The sequence below is a fragment of the Mycteria americana genome, chromosome 27 (assembly GCF_035582795.1).
Source record: "Mycteria americana isolate JAX WOST 10 ecotype Jacksonville Zoo and Gardens chromosome 27, USCA_MyAme_1.0, whole genome shotgun sequence".
NCBI lineage: Eukaryota > Metazoa > Chordata > Aves > Ciconiiformes > Ciconiidae > Mycteria > Mycteria americana.
In genome coordinates, this window is record NC_134391.1 from 1,686,479 (window position 1) to 1,705,868 (window position 19,390).

General features: G+C 42.8%; 1 protein-coding gene across 1 annotated transcript; it reads left to right on the forward strand.

The window, feature by feature from the left end:
* The first annotated feature begins 8,267 nt into the window (after nt 1-8,267).
* LOC142421187 (butyrophilin-like protein 2) lies at nt 8,268-16,215 on the forward strand. Its single transcript, XM_075525723.1, has 6 exons — nt 8,268-8,292; nt 10,636-10,986; nt 11,807-12,154; nt 12,693-13,043; nt 13,722-13,914; nt 16,137-16,215. The coding sequence occupies exons 1-6, from the start codon at nt 8,268-8,270 to the stop codon at nt 16,213-16,215; spliced, it is 1,347 nt and encodes a 448-aa protein (XP_075381838.1).
* Nucleotides 16,216-19,390: the final 3,175 nt, after the last annotated feature.

A 19,390-nucleotide genomic window follows, 5' to 3' on the forward strand; every position in this document is an offset into this window, starting at 1 on the left:
GACAAGGAGATCACTCAGCAGTTACTGTCATGTGCAAAACAGATTCAACTTGGGGAAATTAATTTAATTTATTGCCAATCAAATCAAGGTAGGATAATGAGAAATAAAACCAAATCTTATAAAACACCTCCCAGCCCCCCTTTCTTCCTGGGCTCAACTTCACTTCTGACTTCTCTACCTGCTCCCCCCAAGCAGTGCAGGGGGACAGGGAATGGGGGTTGTGGTCAGTTCATAATGCATTGTCTCTGCTACTCCTTCCTCCTCACAGTCTTCCCCTGCTTCAGCATGGGGTCCTTCCCACAGGAGACAGTTCTCCATGAACTTCTCCAGTGTGAGTCCTTCCCACGGGCTTCAGTTCTTCATGAACTGCTCCAGCATGAGTCCCTTCCACAGGGGGCAGTCCTTCAGGAACAGACTGCTCCAGCGTGGGTCCTCTGTGGGGCTACAGGTCCAGCCAGAAGACCTGCTCCACTGTTGGCTCCTCTCCATGGGGCCACAGGTCCTGCCAAGAGCCTGCTCTAGCACGGGCTCTCCACGAGGTCACAGCCTCCTTCACTGCACATCCACCTGCTCTGGCGTGGGGTCTTCCATGGCTGCAGGTCGATCTCTGCTCCACTGTGGACCTCCATGGGCTGCAGGGGGACAGCCTGCCTCACCATGGTCTTCACCACGGGCTGCAGGGGAATCTCTGCTCCGGCATGTGGAACATCTCCCCCCTTCTTCTTCACTGACCTTGGTGTCTGCAGGGTTGTTTCTCACATTTTTTCACTCTCTCTCCCAGCTGCTGTTGCGCAGCACTTTTTTTAACTTTTCTTAAATGTTATCACAGAGGTGCTACCAACGTCGCTAAAGGGCTCAGCTTTGGCCAGTGGTGGGTCCATCTAGGAGCTGGCTGGAACTAGCTCTGCTGGACATGGGGGCAGCTTCTGGCATCTTCTCACAGAAGCCACCCCTGTAGCTCCACCCCCCACTACCAAAAGCTTGCTGCATAAACCCAATACAGGCAGTTAGAATTAAGTTACTTTATTTGCAAGTTGTAAATACCTGTAATTCATCACCTGTAATTCACGGTGAGCTGAAGCCACCATTAAAAATGAGGGTAGCTGAATCCCACTGCTTTAGCTGAGTTTAAAACTCTCATGAATAAAAATTGCTTGAATAACTGGAAGGAAAATCAGGGCACTGGTTCAATGCCATGGGATGTGTCAATTACTCAAAGTGACCAATGCCTTGAAAAATGACGGACCATGAAATGGGAGAGAGACATTAAAGCAAAGGGAGGGGACCAACATGTGAATGTGTTATCTTGTAACCTGCCTTTGAGGAGTGTAGTGCTTTGCAGTATTGCCTCCCTCTTGTACTCTATGCATGTAGAGTAAATATTGGATCCTTTCAAGTCATGGCATAATCCATAATGGCTCATTTACAGTGTTAATACTCCCTCTGTTAATCCAGATGACCCAAGGTGTTCTGCATTTCACAGATAACTGCCACTGGACAAGAAAAGTGTGTGTTTGTTAAGAGAGGATGAGAGGACAAGATCATTGGAGATAAGGGAGATTGCAGATGCAAGGTAATGGTGCAAAGGCGTAGTTTTGGAAATGGGGCCATAAAAGTGCAGTGGTACATGCCAGGACACAAAGATCTGGGTCTAGCCCAGCCATGAGAAGTGCTGTAACAGAAGGAAGACAATGGCTAGGGACAGTAAGTCATGACTGGGACCATGTGCACAGAGGAGCTGCGGTGCTGCAGATCTGTGGAATGCATTGCTTCTCTGAAGTCTCCTGAGACAGGACCCTGGGAATGTTTCCAGGGATATCTCCAGAGTAGCAGACTGGGCAATCATCCCCCTCCATCAGTTTTCCATGAAGCAGATTAAAAGGATCATTTAACATCTTCTTGCTAGTCCTGTGATCCTCCTCATCCCTTTGGGGGCCACAGTTTCCTGAGATCAGTTCTCCGCTGTGGCAGCAGCCAAAAATCAGCTCTTTTCTCAACATACTTTTGCTGTGGATTGGCACATTTCCATGCTTGTTACAGCCCAAAGGATGGAGGTTGGGAATGAGAGAGCACTTAGAAATTCATTGGCTACAGACAGCTAGTTTAAACTGAGATTAGTACTTTTTAGAGAGAAAGGAAGCTTGGTCTTTACCTTCAGTCACAGACACTTGAAACCCTGCTCTGTGAGTAAAAGGTGGTCATTAACTTTTGCTATGAACTTCTAACTCATTTGTGTATCCAGACTCTGGGTTACAGTCTGGTTTAACTTCTCTGAAACTTTCTCTGCCAGCAAAGGTGATGTCGGAGAAAAAATCTAAGAATTTTGATGGTGATTAAAAGTCTTAAAAAAAAAAAACAACCTTTATTTTTCTGGGTTTGTTATCTTAATTTATGAAGCCCAGTTTCCCAATTTTTTTTTTTTTATAAAAGTGAATTTCTGTGGACAAATCAGGGGTGGACTGCAATAGTCAATTAACAACTCCCATAGCAAATTTGCTCTAAAAATCTTCCGGTTAAAAACTGATTCACAAACCCATTCCTATGGGCAGAAAGCACTGTTAATTGAATGATCTTACCCTTTATATAAAGGAGATGGATCTGAGAGGTGGAGATGAAAAATCTCAAAAGAATTTATTGAGATTACTTCTTAGCAACCTAGCTCAAAGGGGAGAGGCAGCAACTCACCCTAGAAAGCTGTTTAGAGGGAAATTCAGCTTTGGATTATGACCCTTCAGCAATTGTCTGCAAGGTGTCTCTATTTGAATGAGTTGTTTACCCTGTTACTGGAGTGAGTATGGATGTTATAAGAATCCACCATTAAAAAAATGACACTGCAGATGTCTGATGAACATGACCTAATTGGAGAAGTGCTACCCTGTGAGCTGCTCTGAAGTTGTGACCACAAAACAATTAGATTTAATGTTGTAGTTGAAAAGCAAGTCAGGTAAGTTCAGCACAGAGATATTCAATTTGAAGGAAGACAACTATGTAAAAGTGAGTCACATGTCTTGAAAAAAACAAGCAAATAAATCATTAAAGGTACAGGGCAGAAAGGAAGGAGCCCACAAGCTGCCCAGAGACTCTAAGAGATATGTTGCTTTGGAAGCTCTCATAAAGTGTGTGCCTCAACTCAGACAGAAAGAAACCTTGTCTAAAAAAAGTCCCTGATTCAGTAGGAATATTAAGAGCATGTCACACAGAGAAGATCATCATAAAAGAAATGGAAAATCAGAATAAGTGGAAAGTCTGTAAGGTCAAATATATATTAAATAATTGAGATCCAAAAGAGCAGTAACATCAAGATAATCTTGCAAAAGATGTTTAAGACTACAGTGAAAATTCCATCAGCTGGGAATGGACTGGAGCAAATAAGATATCAGTAAGTCACTAGAATTACATGGTGTCACACACAAGTCCTGAAGGAAACTGCAGAACTGCCAGCCAAGTTTTTGCTTAGTGACTATGCACTGGAGGACTGGTGGGCTGTCTATATAATTTCTGTTTACAAATAAGGCTCTGGATAGGACATTGGAAACTACGGAACCATCTGACTCTCACCTCAATGAGGTTATAGAGGCTGTTTAAAAACAAGAACTCTTGGCACAGGGACAAATGCAAACTGTTGGAGAAGAGTTGCTCAGCTCCTGTAAAGGGAAATCATACCTCTCTGCACTGCCTGGAGTTTCCTGAAGATGTCAATAAGCATGTAGATAAAAGGAAGCCAGTGAGTAGAATCCACTTGGATTAAAAAAAAAAAAAAAACACCCAGTCTTTGACAAGGTTCACACCACAGTCAGGCATAGATCATCTCAGAACTGAAGGTCCTTTTAGGGCCTGAAAATGCCCCACCCCTTTTGGCAGTGATCCTACACCTTTCTGAGTCTTCCTTTCACTGCTAAGGTACCTTGTGCTTCACCAGTTTTAACTTCAGGTGAGTTCTGACCTTCCTAATTCCATCTGTGCAAGCTCAGACAATGCTGCTTCATTCCTCCTGGTTTGCCCGAGCATTCTCCACCTGCCATGCATTTCTTCCTTGTGTTCAAACTGAGTCAGGAGTTCCCTGTTCAGCCTGCTGGGATGAATCATGCTCTGGAGATGCCTGTCTTACTCCATCAGCTCCAGAGGGAAACAAGACAACTAGCTCTTCCACACAACACTTCACAGTAAGTAAAAAAGGCAGAAGCCTGGGGAAAGTAGGCTCGTAGCTTCAGCACAGAAAGAAGGGGATATAAAATCCGTCCTCCTTTATCAGTGTCCTTTGCCCTTTGTTTCAAAGAACCAAGAAAAGTTCCTTCTGCTATTTGAAAATCATCAAAAAGATGGGGGTGAGTGGATGATGATGACACACTTTTAGGTAGACAGTAGCTCAACAGTCAAGACATACACCTTGGACAGGGGAGATGAAGTTCAGTTCTCCCTCCAGCCAACAAATTCACAGTCGTATTTTTGTGCTTGCCTTTCATAACATGCCTTTCACACAAAGTGTGGTATTGTTTGCTCTGCTTGAAGCCACTTGTTCACCCAGCAATTAATCCACGTCTTGAGGTACCGGGGAAGATCATCATATGAAAGGATGCAATTGTGTTACCTTGTAGCTTGAGATTTCAACTGGGATGAACGTAGCCCTGTGTCATGGCTGTGACAACAAAGGTATTGCTTTTATTGGAGTAATATCTGTTTACCCAAGTCCATGGTTAATAAATGACTATGCAAACGACTATGTGCAAGTATGAAAGCAAAATGAGCAAATAGCAATAAAGTCAATCTTTTTCTCAGCACAAAAGTACAGTTCTCCTGAACCCAAGGAAAGCTTGTGATGGCTGTTTTCCTTCCTGCTCTCCAGGTAAGAAACAACCTTCAAGCTAAGAAATTCCAATGATCATATTTTCAGCAAGATATGAACAGATCTCTGGTCTGCAAGTATGAGAATTTTATATGGTTCTGTCTTATCTGAAACAGAACAAGGGAGAATTTCCTTCCTTTGTTCTGCCATAACAATGTTGCCTTGAAACTGTTTTGAGTTTATAGCACATAGCAAGAGATGTTGTCTTCTCTCAAAAGGCCATACCTTTGGTAGAAAAGTGAAAAAATGAGGTTTTCCTCTAGCCAAGAGCATGTTTTGTATTAACCGTTGTCTTTAAACATCCAAAAGTCATAGCTATGCACATTTGCTCCTTGGGAACACTAGTGGCATCATGCCTATTTAATATACTGCCCTAGTTGTGTTGCTCCGGTTTTGTCAATGATATTGACCGTTAAAAAAAATGCTCACAGAATGAATTCTTTCTTTTTGGAAAAGGGAAAATGTTCACTATAATGCAAGAGTAAGATGTGAAAATGCTTCTCCACTATGTTAAGGTATCAGTATCAATCTCTAGAAATAGCCAGATCCATCTCATGCGTGCTACAAGCTCTTAATGTAACTTTCCTGTCTGAAGATTCTTAAGTTTAAATGAGGCTAGAGAATCAGTATGGCTGGAAACTGCAGACCATGGAGAGAAATATGTACCCATTTGTGAGCTGCAGAGATGTTTTGTCTCCTCGAAAGCTGTTATAGCAGCAGAGCTGTGTAAAGAACAACCTCTGGCAAAGATTTGCAATGCCCATGGGGAGTTTTTGGTTTTGGAGAAGTTGTCTTATCATCATCATCAGGGAATCAGAGCTGGTTTTGGACTTACCAGAACTCTGGAGAGAAGGTAAACCACAAGTTGTTTTCTGACACCAGTGCCTACCTGGGACCAGCGATGGAGGATTCATCTTCCCTATTCTTAGACATGCACAATGATGGGGAGTAATTATGCTTTTCTTTACAGTGAATGGCAAGAAAAAAAGTACTTAAATAATAGCATTCATCACATTCGTCTGAAACAGGTCCACCCAAGGTCTTCACAGAACCTGTTTCCTGAAGGGCCATATCAATGCAAAAGTGGTTTCATTGCTTCTGATCCCAGGAAGTGCCTGAAAACCTTATTGCTGTTCCTAAGCTACTAAAACTCTCCAGCCTGTGCTGGTTTGTAGCCATGAGGCCAATCTGCATGTTTGATGTGGTAAACACAACCAGCAACATGTAACAGCTTTGAGTGGGGAACACACAATTTTCTGTTCAAAAGACTCAGGGCATCTGAAATAATTGTTTGGGTTGTTTTTTTTTTTTTAATTTGCTTTTTTCCATCTGCCAATGATTTGAGGAATGTAAGTATTAGGAATACGTATCCCATTTTATTCTTACTGTTTCACTGCTATCTTGCAATCTGAATGCCATAAATAGCTATTTAAATACTTGTAAGATAAAAGTTCTCAGTGATTGTCATTCTTCTGTTTCTTTTTTCACCATGATGTGAGTATTCGAAAAATGCATATTTGAAAAATTAATTACCTTATAACCTCCTTTTCTTTAGTTCATGCATGCTTGGTCTGCTACTCTGAAACTCTCTTGAACTCTCTAAAATGGAAAAACAGACTTTTACCGAAGCTCAATAAACCCTAGGAATGGGTGTGATATACGTATGCCTGAAAGAGCTGAGCTTTTTGTTAGACATCCTGTTCCATAAAACTGTGTCCTGAATTAATGCCATTGTACTTTGAACAAATCACTTCCCTTCCCCCATCCTTCTCTCCCTGGAAAATTATTTATAAGGCTCCCTGGTGGACATCAGATAAAAGCAAAGGTATTCAAAAGGATTCAAAGATTTTCAAAAGGACAAGACTTTAGGGGAAAAGATATGAAACATCAAGATTCGTTTGCAAGTAATTTAACTCACTGAATGGGTTCATATCCCGAGGCATTTAGATCGTTCAAGTAGCATTAATGCTCATTGACTGGAAATTAGCTCTGCTACACATAGTGAGTAGTCCTGTAAAGACAGCTCGTTTCTGGTGTCTGGTGTTGCAACATTTCAGATAACCCTTTTTGGAAGTTACCTTTGTGTTCTTTCTAATAAGCTAAGCTAATATCTAAACTTCCTGCTTTCACCTTCTGCTTTTCATTTAGAAAGTCCTTTGAGGTCTTTGCCTGGCTATTGTGCAGTTGTGCAGAGTCTGAACTTCTGCCACTCCTGAGCAATGGCTTTCCTCTTCATGTGGCACACAATGATATGTATCCTGATTGTTCTGCAAATACTCCAGAAGACTAGTGGTAAGCAGAATTTATGCCATACAGTTATAAAAAACAAGTAATCAGAAAGATTTTTGTTTTTTTTTTAATATGCATATAGGTGCATATAAATATACACAGCAAAAATTGTAGACTTCCAAATTCTGGAAAATATAGCTTACTCCATGGGAAGTTACCTGCCTCATTAAACTCAGAAGTAAGTTTATTGATGAAGTCTATATGGAAGACATACACTGTATTCTACTACATTCCATATTCTGTATTTCTTACCATAGGGTGAGATGTGTCACTTGAAGTACTTGCATTGATTAGGTGGACTTGATAAAGATACCTACCTAGACACTATTTCTGTTTGAGAAAGCCTAGAAAATTTCATGCATCATCAGAGGACAGGCATATACAACCCAGGCCCTGAGGAAGACCTTTGGGAGTCCTCTGAAAGGAAGCATGCCCAGTTCACGTTGTAGTGAATACAACTAAATTTAGTCAAGTAAGCATCTAAGGTATCCAAGTTCCCTGATTCCCCTTGGTATGTTCCCCTTACAGTAAAAAGAGAACGGATTTAGTTCCTGATGTTGTTATCTAGAGCCACCTTAAATGTCTCAGGAGATCATAACTTGCCTCCAGCTTCCTTTTCATAAGGGCAAGGTTATTCCATACGTCCTGTTGCTGGCCCCCTATGGATATCTCACATTCCCTTGGGCATCTTGAATGGCAGGAGGCTTCTGTGGCACAGCTACTGAATTGTACTCCAGATCTCCAGTGTTTATAATTTTAACTTAACCAAACCAATTAGGTCAGGTGGAGACATTTACATATAAGCATCTACAGGTAAGGATCTTAACCTTTGAGCTAAATCTTCGCCTAGGTGTAGGATTCATTTGCTTGAGGACACGTCTGGTACCATTTGAGTGAGATGCTCTGGGCTACGTAAGGCATCCATATGGAAATATTCATATAGATTTATACACATACATCTATGTATTTGTTAAAAATTGTTACTTATTTGTCATGGAATTACCAAGAGAGAGAGATGCCTTTTTTCAGACAAACCCAAATCAAAACAAAAAGCCCTGAATCTGACTTTTAGTATATCCAGGAGTTGAGCGAATATGGACAAATGGGAGGTGTCCACAGCTCATAAGCACAGACCATGTTGGATTTCCCATGCATCTGCGGTAAGAATGAGAAGAGTGTATGCAGTAAGCTTGACACAATTTCACTCTGCTCCAGGTTAAAATACCTAAGTATAGATGTTTATACGTGCCTAGGTATAGAACAGAACAGAACAGAATAGACTAGACTAGACTAGACTAGACTGGATGTGGTGGGTTGACCTTGGCTAGATGCCAGGTGCCCACCAAAGCTGCTATATCACTCCCCCTCCTCAGCAGGACAGAGTGGGGGAAAAATATAACAAAAGGCTCATGAGTTGAGATAAGGACAGGGAGATCACTCACCAATTACTGTCATGGGCAAAACAGACTCGACTTGAGGAATTAATTTAATTTATTACCAATCATATCAAAGTAGGGTAATGAGAAATAAAACCAAATCTTAAAACACCTTCCCCCTACCCCTCTCTTCTTCCCAGGCTCAACTTCACTGCTGACTTCTCCACCTCCTCCCCCCAAGTGGCGCAGGGGGACGGGGAATGGGGGTTGTGGTCAGTTCATAACGCGTTGTCTCTGCTGCTCCTTCCTCCTCACGCTCTTCCCCTGCTCCTGCATGGGGTCCCACTCCACGAAATTCTCCAACGTGGGTACTTCTCCTTCCCATGGGCTACAGTTCTTCACGAACTGCTCCAATGTGGGTCCGTTCCACAGGGTGCAGTCCTTCAGGAATGTACTGCTCCAGCGTGGGTCCCCCGCAGGGACACAAGTCCTGCCAGAAAACCTGTTCCAGCGTGGGCTTCTCTTCATGGGGTCGTGCCATGAGCCTGCTCCAGCACGGGCTCTAGCACAGGTCATAGCCTCCTTTGGGTGCATCCATCTGCTCTGGCATGGGTTCCTCCACAGGCTGCAAGTGGATATCTGCTCCACTGTGGACCTCCATGGGCTGCAGGGGGACAGCCTGCCTCACCATGGTCTTCATCACAGGCTTCAGGGGAATCTCTGCTCTGGTGCATGGAGCACCTCCTCCCCATCCTTCTTCACTGACCTTGGTGTCTGCAGCGTTGTTTCTCACATATTCTCACTCCTCTCTCCCAGCTGCTGTTGCACAGCAGTTTTTTCCCCTTCTTAAATATGTTATCACAGAGGCACTACTGCCATCACTGCTTGGCTCAGCTTTGGCCAGCGGCGGGTCTGTCTTGGAGTCAGCTGGCATTTGCTCTATCGGACATAGGGGAAGCTTCTAGCAGCTTCTCACAGAAGCCACCCCTGTAGCACCCCCGCTTACCAAAACCTTGCCACACAAATCCAATAGAATAGAGTAGAATAGAATAGAATAGAATAGATGTAGAGTAGGGTAGAGTAGAGTAGTTCCATTTGGAAGGGACCTACAATGATCATCTAGTCCAACTGCCTGACCACTTCAGCACAGACCAAAAGTTACAGCATACTATTAAGGGCATTGTCCAAATGCAACTTAAACACTGACAGGCTTGGGCCATCAACCATGTCTCTAGGAAGCCTGTTCCAGTCTTTGCCACCTCTTGGTAAAGAAATGTTTCCTAATGACAAGTCTGAACCTCCCCTGACGCAGATTTGAACCATTCCCATTCATCCTGTCACTGGATACCAGGAAGAAGAGACCAGCACCTCCCTCTCCACTTCCCCTCCTCAGGATGCTGTAGAGAGCAATGACGTCACCCCTCGGCCTCTTTTTCTCCAAACTAGACAAAGCCAGTGTCCTCAGCCACTCCTCACAGGAGCAGTATGCCATTGGAGATCTCATTTGGGCTGGACAGGGTGCTGGGCCATCTTATCTAGACCGTGCTTTTGCCAAGAAAGGTTGGACCAGATGATCCTTGAGGTCCCTTCCAACCTGGTATTCTATGATTCTATGATTCTGTGATTCATCAACAAAGAACTATTTACAACACGCTACTAATAGACGTTTGGGGTCTTATTCAATTATCCGGAGATAGATATATGGTGCCACTTAAGATAGCATAAGGTATCCAGTCTGGTCTCTATGTAGTTCTTTGAAAGGTCTCCCATTTGTCCTGTATCATCTTCTGCAGCTCCATGTCGATGTTGTGGTTCTACTAGGATGCCTCCAGTGATACTAAATGCCTAAGCTTAGGAAATCCGTTCTAGTTCCCAGTGCACATGTAGCTCCCTACATACAGAGACGCAAGCTCAGGTGTCTGAATTTGGAGGTAATCTCACCTAAGTGCATGCATCTATCTGGTGCCACTGTCCTGGGTGTATCACAAAGTACATGCTCTGGCCCCTTGTCTAAGGTGTTCACTGCACAAATAGTGGAAGCTCTGTTAAAAAATGCTTCTCTTTCAAAACCAATTCCCACACAGAGTCAGCACGGACTCATATTATGTGCATATCTGTTTTTCTTAGGTCAGTTTACAGTCCATTCCCCTAACAATGTTGTCATCCAAGCCATTGGAGAAGATGCTATCCTGCCTTGCTACATGTCTGCCCCTAGCATTCCTGTCAGCCTCACTGTCCAATGGATCCTTGTTAGAGCTCTGAAGAGAATAGAGATTATTTTCTTCGATGGAAGAAGTGAGGTGGAAAGGCAAGGGAAGAGCTACAAGGGTCGAACTGCATTTTTCACATCCCAGGTGAGGAGGGGAAACCTCTCCTTGAAGCTTAGGAATGTCCAAGTCTCTGACAAAGGGAAATACACCTGCAAGGTTGCCTATTCCAATTGGTACAGGGAGACCTACGTGGAACTGGATGTGACAGGTAAGTGCCTGGGTATCATCACTTGTAAGAAAGATGATAGTCTCTCCATGCCATGATAAGGTGAATTCCAGACAGATCTGTTCTCTTTCAAGATGCTTCTTTTCATTCCAACAGGGATGGGAAAATAGGTTGACTGGAACATTAGTTGGAGCAGTAGGCTGAGTGCCCATGTGAAATGCAACCAGATTTTGAAAATCAATCAAACAAATATGATAAAAAAAATATTACAGGTAGGATGGTTGGGCAGCTATGGTATGTACCAGGTTATCCCCAACTGCTTGTATCTCCTTCTTAGGAGTGCACATGGAAAAGAATATACTGAAGGAATAATTTGTTCCTAAGGAAGGGCAGAGCCAAATGGGGTTTATGGACGTCAGCACCTGGGTGAGCTATACCGTGGGGATTCATCTGACATTTAACTATAATTTCACACTTTATGATCAGCGGAGATGCATCCAATAAAATCAGCAGAGACAAAGAAGGATTCCTTTTATCCTAAACAAGAGTGAGATTTGGCTACAGTTATTACATATAAATTTAAGCAGTGTCCAGGCTCCCGTGGCAGCTGACAGAAATCTAGTCAATACAGACAGTTGAGCCTCAAGTGCTGTTCAGAGCACACCTAAGAGTCATTTCAGTTGTCCACAGATAAAGGTCTACCTCTAAGGCCACTTCAGGTGTTTTATGGGATGCAGACTTGTTCAGGGGCTGGAGACTATGACACTGGACTTGATACGCTCTGTAAAAGTGCTTATCTCTGTCTTTCCACTGAATCCTGATCTCCTAAGTGTATAAATACCTTTTCTCTGTGTCTTGACAGCTCCATACAGAAGCCTGCCTTTCAGATCTCCTGTTACTGGAGTAATTGGAAGAGATATTCTCTTGCCCTGCGTGTTCTTCGCTAATTTTACTGGAAATTTTGTAGTGCAGTGGAATTTGCTTCACTCTTCAGAATTAGTCCACAAGGTTTTCTGTAATGGGAAAATCAAGTCAGAAATAAGAGGTGGGAGGTATAAGGGCCGAACAGAACTGTCTTCTGTTGAACTAAATCATGGGAACTTGTCTCTAGTGCTGAAAAACGTCACATACGCTGACAAAGGAGAATACGTCTGCAGCCTGGACTCTGAGAGCTGGCATGATGAAACTGTGGTGGATCTGGATGTGACAGGTCAGTGAAAGGTTTTCTGAGTTCATGCGAACTGTATCTTGCCTGAGTGTGGGACCTTTGAAGGACCAGGCACAAGGCAAACAACACCAGAACTGCTGGGAGCAAAACAGCTAGAAAAAAGAATTAATTTTGTACTGGTCTGGGACATAAACACCTCCAGCTACTCAGTGCCTACAAGGCATCCATGAAGGCTGATTGGCAGAGTAGGTTTACATGTCATCGCTGCATTCACCTGCTACTCACTACTGAATTGGTTTTGGTCTGATCAGCCTTGTCTCACTGCATAGCTCAGTGGATAAGGCTCAGGGTTTCTGCGCTTAGCTGCACTGCACAGTATAGACATGCCTTGTGTCCATTTTTTGAGCCCACTCATTGTCCCTATCTTGTCAAACTCAGACATCTCTGAGGGTTGCAGCCCAGAATTCTCCAGCTTTTGGAGGTCATTTAGGGAAGAAAGTCCTCTCCCCAGACTGAGTGACTCAGATGCCCTCTCCAGCCTTCTTGAACAACTCCTCTAAATGTTGCTGTCTTCAAACAGGCCAGTTCCACATCCTTCCTCCGAGCAACCCAATCATCAGCTTCGTTGGGGAAGATGTCATTCTGCCTTGCCAGTTGTCACTCACGGGTTTTCCCAGGAGCATCACGGTTCAGTGGGTTGCTGCACAGCCTTTCAGGACACCAAAGGACATCTCCTATAATGAAGCAGTCAAAGATAGCTGGCTAGAGGAGCGAAGCTGGGGCGGCACAGAGCTCTTCCTCAGCCAGTGGAGCACAGGCAACTTGTCCCTAAAACTGAAGAACGTCCAGGTCCCTGACAAAGGGAAGTACATTTGCAGTGTAACAGCAGGAAAATGGCATGATCAGGTGGCCATTGAACTGGAAGTGACAGGTCAGTGGCGTCTCTTCTTTCATCAGGAGTGCAAGGGTTGGTAGAGAGGCCTACGGCTGATGGACTGGCAGTGGGAGGGGATTTCAAGGGGGAAAAGTTGTCACTCGAAGAAGCTGCTTACAGAGTTAGATGCTTTAAGGCAAGTGTGTTGCTATGACATGGTTGGGGAGAACAATTATCTCTGCTCATTCAGAGCTACATTGCCCTTGGCTACACACCTGTTAAGGATGATAGCTGCAAATAGGATGAGGATACTAACATGGAGGAGTAGGAAAGCCGGGGTACTTAACTATCTATACTGTACCAGTCTTGTGGTAAGAGCATGCCCATAAATGTTTTCCCTGAACCAGCTGTCAGGAAGCGCAAATTTAGTTAAACAACTTAATTACCTGAAGGGTTATATACTTTCCAAAGAAGAATGGTATTGGCCAAGATACAAAACCTTATATTGGATTGGCAAGGGAGAGGGACAACTGAGGTCTCTTTGACTAGAATCCAAGTCCTGACAGTAAGCAAAGCCCTACAAGGTGACATTGTCATTTCTCTTCTGGTAATGTGTTTGTACTGCCAGAACCTGAGACTTTTCTAAGCATGAAATGAATTCATTCCCCGTACAGCTTCATCTATTCCTCAGGATCACTGTGGCTTGACATGTCTTATTTTATATTTTGTGTGCAGTTGCTATTCCAAGCATTCTCACTTCCACATATGTTGTTGGAGCTGTTGGAAATGATGTGCTCTTGGACTGCAGGCTGCCAGCCACTGGCATGCTGGCAAATATTTCTACTGAATGGTTTCTTTCCAGACCCTCAGAACTGATACAGATCATCTCCTACAATGGAAGCACTGGGAAAAAGATTCAAAACAAAAGGTACTGGGGTCAAAAAGAGCTTCTTCAATGGGTACCAAACAGAGGGGGCTTTTCTTTACTGCTAAAAGACATCCAAGTCTCTGATGCTGGAATTTATATCTGTATGGTGTCTTCTGGGAAAAGACGACATGAGGAAGCCTTTGAACTGGATGTGATACAAAATTTTGTTGCTTAGTTCTTCCATCTCAAATAAATTCTCATGTTCCTCATCTGCAGAAAGTAGAAGATATAAAGGCTGTTGCTTGCTTCTGCCTGACCTCTAGCTAGCCACAGAGGTAACAGTTACATTTCTGTTTGTTTCCCATGGATGCTATTATTACCTTCTTTGAAATATCAAGTTATTTGCTATGGCTCAGTACCTTCAGAGGCAGCTCAGCTAAGATCAGCACCTTGCTGTTCTAAGTGTTGATTTCAACTTGGTATATCCCGTTTTTCTTTTCTAAGCAGATATCACTTTATCCCTGCCTATGGCAGGTGGGGTTGGAACTAGGAGGTCTTTAAGATCCCTTCCAACTCAAACCATTCTATGTTCTGTGTTCTGTGTTCTATGTTCTAAGATCAGGTATCTCCATCTTTCCTAGATTCAAATGCAAAAGAGAAGCACCCACAAGTTAGGGTATGTGACTAAATCAGTTTGAAGGGTCATTGCCACCTTCCCGATGGTTACAGGAAAGGACCATTGAACAGTAAAAAAAAAAAAACCTCTGGAAAGTAGAGAACAGCCAAGATCACAAGTAAATATCCACCAAGAGAAGAAGACTGTCGAGGAAGAGGAGAGAAGGTTTTCTTTAGGGATGCCTGCAAGGTGAATCAAAGTAGAAATTCTCTGCACAAGCTCATTTGTTTATACCCTGAGCTGATAAAATGTACACGTCTCAACAGTAAACAATATCTGAGCACAGTCAACATGAAAGTTCACTGAAAGGTCTGTTTAGATTAATTTTGTGGGTGGTGACTGCATTAAGTCATTCATTAGTTTGCTTACATATGATTGGGACAATGGACAGAGCTGAAATGGTCTGCAAAGTCATGGGAACCCATGTTAACAGTGCTATTGTGCATAGCTATGATTTGTGGCTTCTCCATTTCCAGTGTCTGTTCACTCAGTGTCCTTGTTCTGGCTGGGATAGAGTTAAATATCTTCATAGTAGCCTCTATGGGGCTATGTTTTGGATTTGTGATGAAAACAGGGTTGATGATAACACAGAGATGTTTTAGTTATTGCTGTGCAGTGCTTACACAGTGCCAAAGCCTTTTCTGCTTCTCACACCACCCCACCAGTGAGTAGGTGGGGGTGCACAAGAAGTTGGAAGGGAACACTGCTGGGGCAGCTGACCCCCAACTGACCAAAGGGACATCCCACACCATATGGTGTCATGCTCAGCAACAAAAACTGCAGGAAGAAGAAGAAAGGGGAGGGGGGGAGGGCATTCGGAGTGATGGTGTTTGTCTTCCCAAGTTACTGTTACATGTGATGGAGCCCTACTTTCCTGGAGATGGCTGTACACCTACCTGCCAATGGGAAGTAGTGAATGAATTCCTCACTTTGTTCTGCTTGCATGCACAGCTTTTGCTTTACCTATTAAACTGTCTTTATCTCAACCCATGAGTTTTCTCATTTTTACTCTTCAGTTCTCTCCCCCATGCCACCGGGGAGGAGTAAGTGAGCAGCTGTGTGGTGCTGAGCTGCCTACTGGGGTTAAACCACGACACTCAGCTACCTCATTAATATTTTTCACTGAAACATCTGGATGTAACAGGGAGGGACAGAATGGGGTTTTTTTTATATGCTTCTGAATAGAGAGAGGCCTTTCCAAGGGACAATTGATAGTGTTAGGCTAGTTGCTTGTTCTGAATGACCCCTTGGACACATCTATGTGCCGACTTCATCAACATGTAGCATTAAGGAGCTGAGGAAGATTGGTTTTATCAGGCTATGATGAGGCTGCTATCTCCCTCTGTTATGTCAGGCTGCTGTGTCCCTCTCTGAGATGAGATAAGGCACTGTCTGTTATCTCGAACACAAGAATTTGATGCCTTGGTTTAGGTAGATAAAGCCAGTCAGGAATTACTCCCTACTCTCAGTTGACTGTGTTGAGCATGAGCAGAATTTAGCCACCTAGCCATGAGCAGAATTTAGCTGCCTAACCATAGATGCCTACAGGCTTTTCAGATGTCCTAGAAAGCTGGAAATGCCTATTCAGGCCTGACATATGATACAGGACCAATGAAGACCTCTCCACTTCTGATGTGGCACTGGAAGCCAGCCAGATGTACAACAGCACCTACAAAATCACCTAATACTTCAGGGGGGCTTACTAGAAGGGCAGTTCAGAGGACTCAGATTTGCTGCTACTTCAGCACAGCCCCTAAGCAATCTGGTCTTTCTTTGTGTGGGGGACTGGAATAGAGTACTCCAGAGATCTAGTCTATGCTAATTTACTCTGTAACTCCATGAATAAGGCAGCTTTGTTTTTACCAGAATCTGGCCCACTGTATTTGCTGTTTCTGAGATGGATTAAGATACATTGTCATGGGAAGAAGAGCATTGTAACCTGTCACTACAAAGAATACATTGCTGGAGAAGGGGCAGGCTGCCATTGTAAATCTTACTTGTAAACAGGATTCTAGAAAGGATCTTGGAAACTATAGTGCTGTCTGACTCCTTAATCATGTTATGGAATTCATGATAAAGAATAAGAAATTGGACGCATTCTCATAACTAGAGAGTTGAATGAAGACTCAGCCTAGCTGGGCTATCAGGTTGCTTTTCCTCTGCCTGTTATGCCATGGGTTTCAAGTGATTTGTGTGTTGGTTTGGGGGAATTAGCATATTCTGTGTTCCTTAGATAACAGTCTGCTCATTGGTCATCTGGAGTTTATGTCCAATGGGTATTTTATGTGTCAAAGTTCAGTTCTGTTCAGTAGGAACAAAACTACAAACTTACTTCAGCTAAAAAATGATTTGCAGGAAATGGTGCCAGAAGGACCCAAAAAGACACGGGTCTTCCATGAGTCTTGTGTAACCTCTGCCAGTCTCAGATATATTGACAGGTCTGAACTGGCACTAGACATCTATGTTTACGCAAATTAATTGCAACTTACAACTCCATTAGCTATAATTAAACATAGATACCTGGTTCATATGTGGACAACTACATTTAGATCTTTGTCTCAGACTGAATCTCACCTTATGAAAAGACCGTGGACTTGTATCATGAGACATTCGTGTAAAGAGATGGTGGAGATGTAATAATAATACAAGTCAAACCCTGGTTAAAAATTGACTCAAAATGTACCAGTGACGCTCATTAAAAAACAAGATGTGTATTGAATCAGGCTCCACCGAGGTCTACACCTCCTGTATGAATGGAGCTATAAACCCAAGATCACTGATGCAAAAATGAAGGAATAAATTATCTTCCACCTCCATGATGCACAGGACAAAAGCTGGTAAGCTTAAATTCAACAGAAGAAAGGACTGTTCACAGAAAATAACCATGCCAGCCTGGAAACAAGGATCCTTCAGCAATTGCTGTCATTTCTGTCTCAGGAGATCTCCAGCTGCCACTTCAGAAAGGCACACGTCTCCCACAAGCCTTGTGCTGTATGACCAGCCCCATGTAGATGGATGCCCTAAAGTATCTTAAAGTATACTTTAGGATGCCCTAAAGTATCTTAAAGAGCAATGGGTGTCTATGTTTAGGCAACTAAATTGCATTTTTACTGGGAAAAGGTTAGGATTCAGAAGATCTTGTGGAGCAGACAGCTCTGTCAGGGTCATTTATGCACTAGAAGAGCATATTACTCTACCACAAGGGTTTAAAGCATGACAGAGAGACGTAGCATTGCATTAAGTCAATTTACATTGCCTCTCAGATTCTTCTTCAAGCACAGATGGCATGTTCTCCACCCAACAAGTGAAGTGTAGACACATGATTATGTTTTAAATTACTCTGTTTTAAAACTTTTTCTTTCTTTTCCTCCGAAATTCTGAGAATTCCATCCAGAAGAACAATGGAGAGAGGTTACCTTTACGGGGTGCTGTGCATTTGTTGGGGTGTGTGTATTTGAATTCATGATGTGAAGTTGGGCTGTGTACATAAGTACAAAGTACACAGGTCAGCAGTCCAGAACAAAACCTCAGAGAATGATGATCACTGAAATGCATTGGAAGGACTAAAATTATTTTCAGAAAAAAGACTCTACAGAAATTGTTCTTGAGATCAACATATTTATCAAATCGTGGCATGAGACAGCTCACTTCTGCATGCATGCTGCAAGTATTGGACAAAACGCATACAGAAAAGGCTGGGGGAAAGGAAAATATTTTAAGCTAAGGTATTAATCTATGCATAATATAGAATGTGATCAAGAATGTGTAATACATAAAATGCAATTAAGCATTAAATTTTTCTAAGAAAATAATATGATCTTTCATGTCACAACAGAATTACCATATTTAAAAAAAATTATTCCTCTTTAACTGAACAAATTCTCAGGGTTGATTCTTTGTGTGAGGTTTTAAAGAATGGATAAACTTCTTCTGAGAATGCACAGTCTTTAAACGTGAACATCACAGACATGTCAGTAACACTGAAAAAAGTCAAAATTTTCTCTTCACAATTAAGGTAAACTCCGACTTTCCTGGGATTTTTCTTCACTGCTAACTGTGTCCATGGATCAGTTCTTGCCCAGTAACCTTTAAAACTTAAGCCCAGAGCCCAGAATCCTTCTTTAGGTGACAGAGATATTATTCCTTTCCTCGGAGCAGATTTTCTGGCTACTCCCAGGTCCCAGTCATTGCTTTTTTCAACGTCCACCTCCCAGTAATGCTTCCCAGAGGAGAAACCTTCTGAGCCCAGCACACAGACAGATGAATCAAAACTCCCTTCATTTTGAGTCACTTTCGGGGCCTGCGATTTATACGTAAAACTCTTCTTGTCCACAGCAATAGACAAGTTTGGATGGGCTGTCCCCCCATCAACCTTGATGTCATCTACAACAAATAGATATTTGGGGCTTTATAAACACTCCTCTAAAGCAAATATGCAAGAAGAGAAGGAAACTGTACTGTATTTCATTCTGAAAATCTCCCTACAACTAGTCTAGAAAGACCTCTAAGGCTGGAGTGAAGAAGGACTGCACTCAGACACATAAATTACACTTTAACTTTCAAATATTTCACTGCCAAGTGAAATATCTCCATGTCACTGGAATAAAAGGCATTTGTGGACTGACAATCCAGTCCATGCTCAGCACTGCTTCTGTAGCATTCACAGATTTCAAGCCACTGAGTACAGATATAAGTAAATACATTATTTTACCTGCATTGCCACGAGCCTTTCTGAATTCTGAAAGCAAAGAGGGGGCGGGGGGGGGGGGAAGAAAAAAAGAAAAAAAAAGTAAGCAAACTCCAAACATTAACCAAAAAATTTTCCAATTCCAAGTTCGAAAATCTCAGACTGAGTCTAAG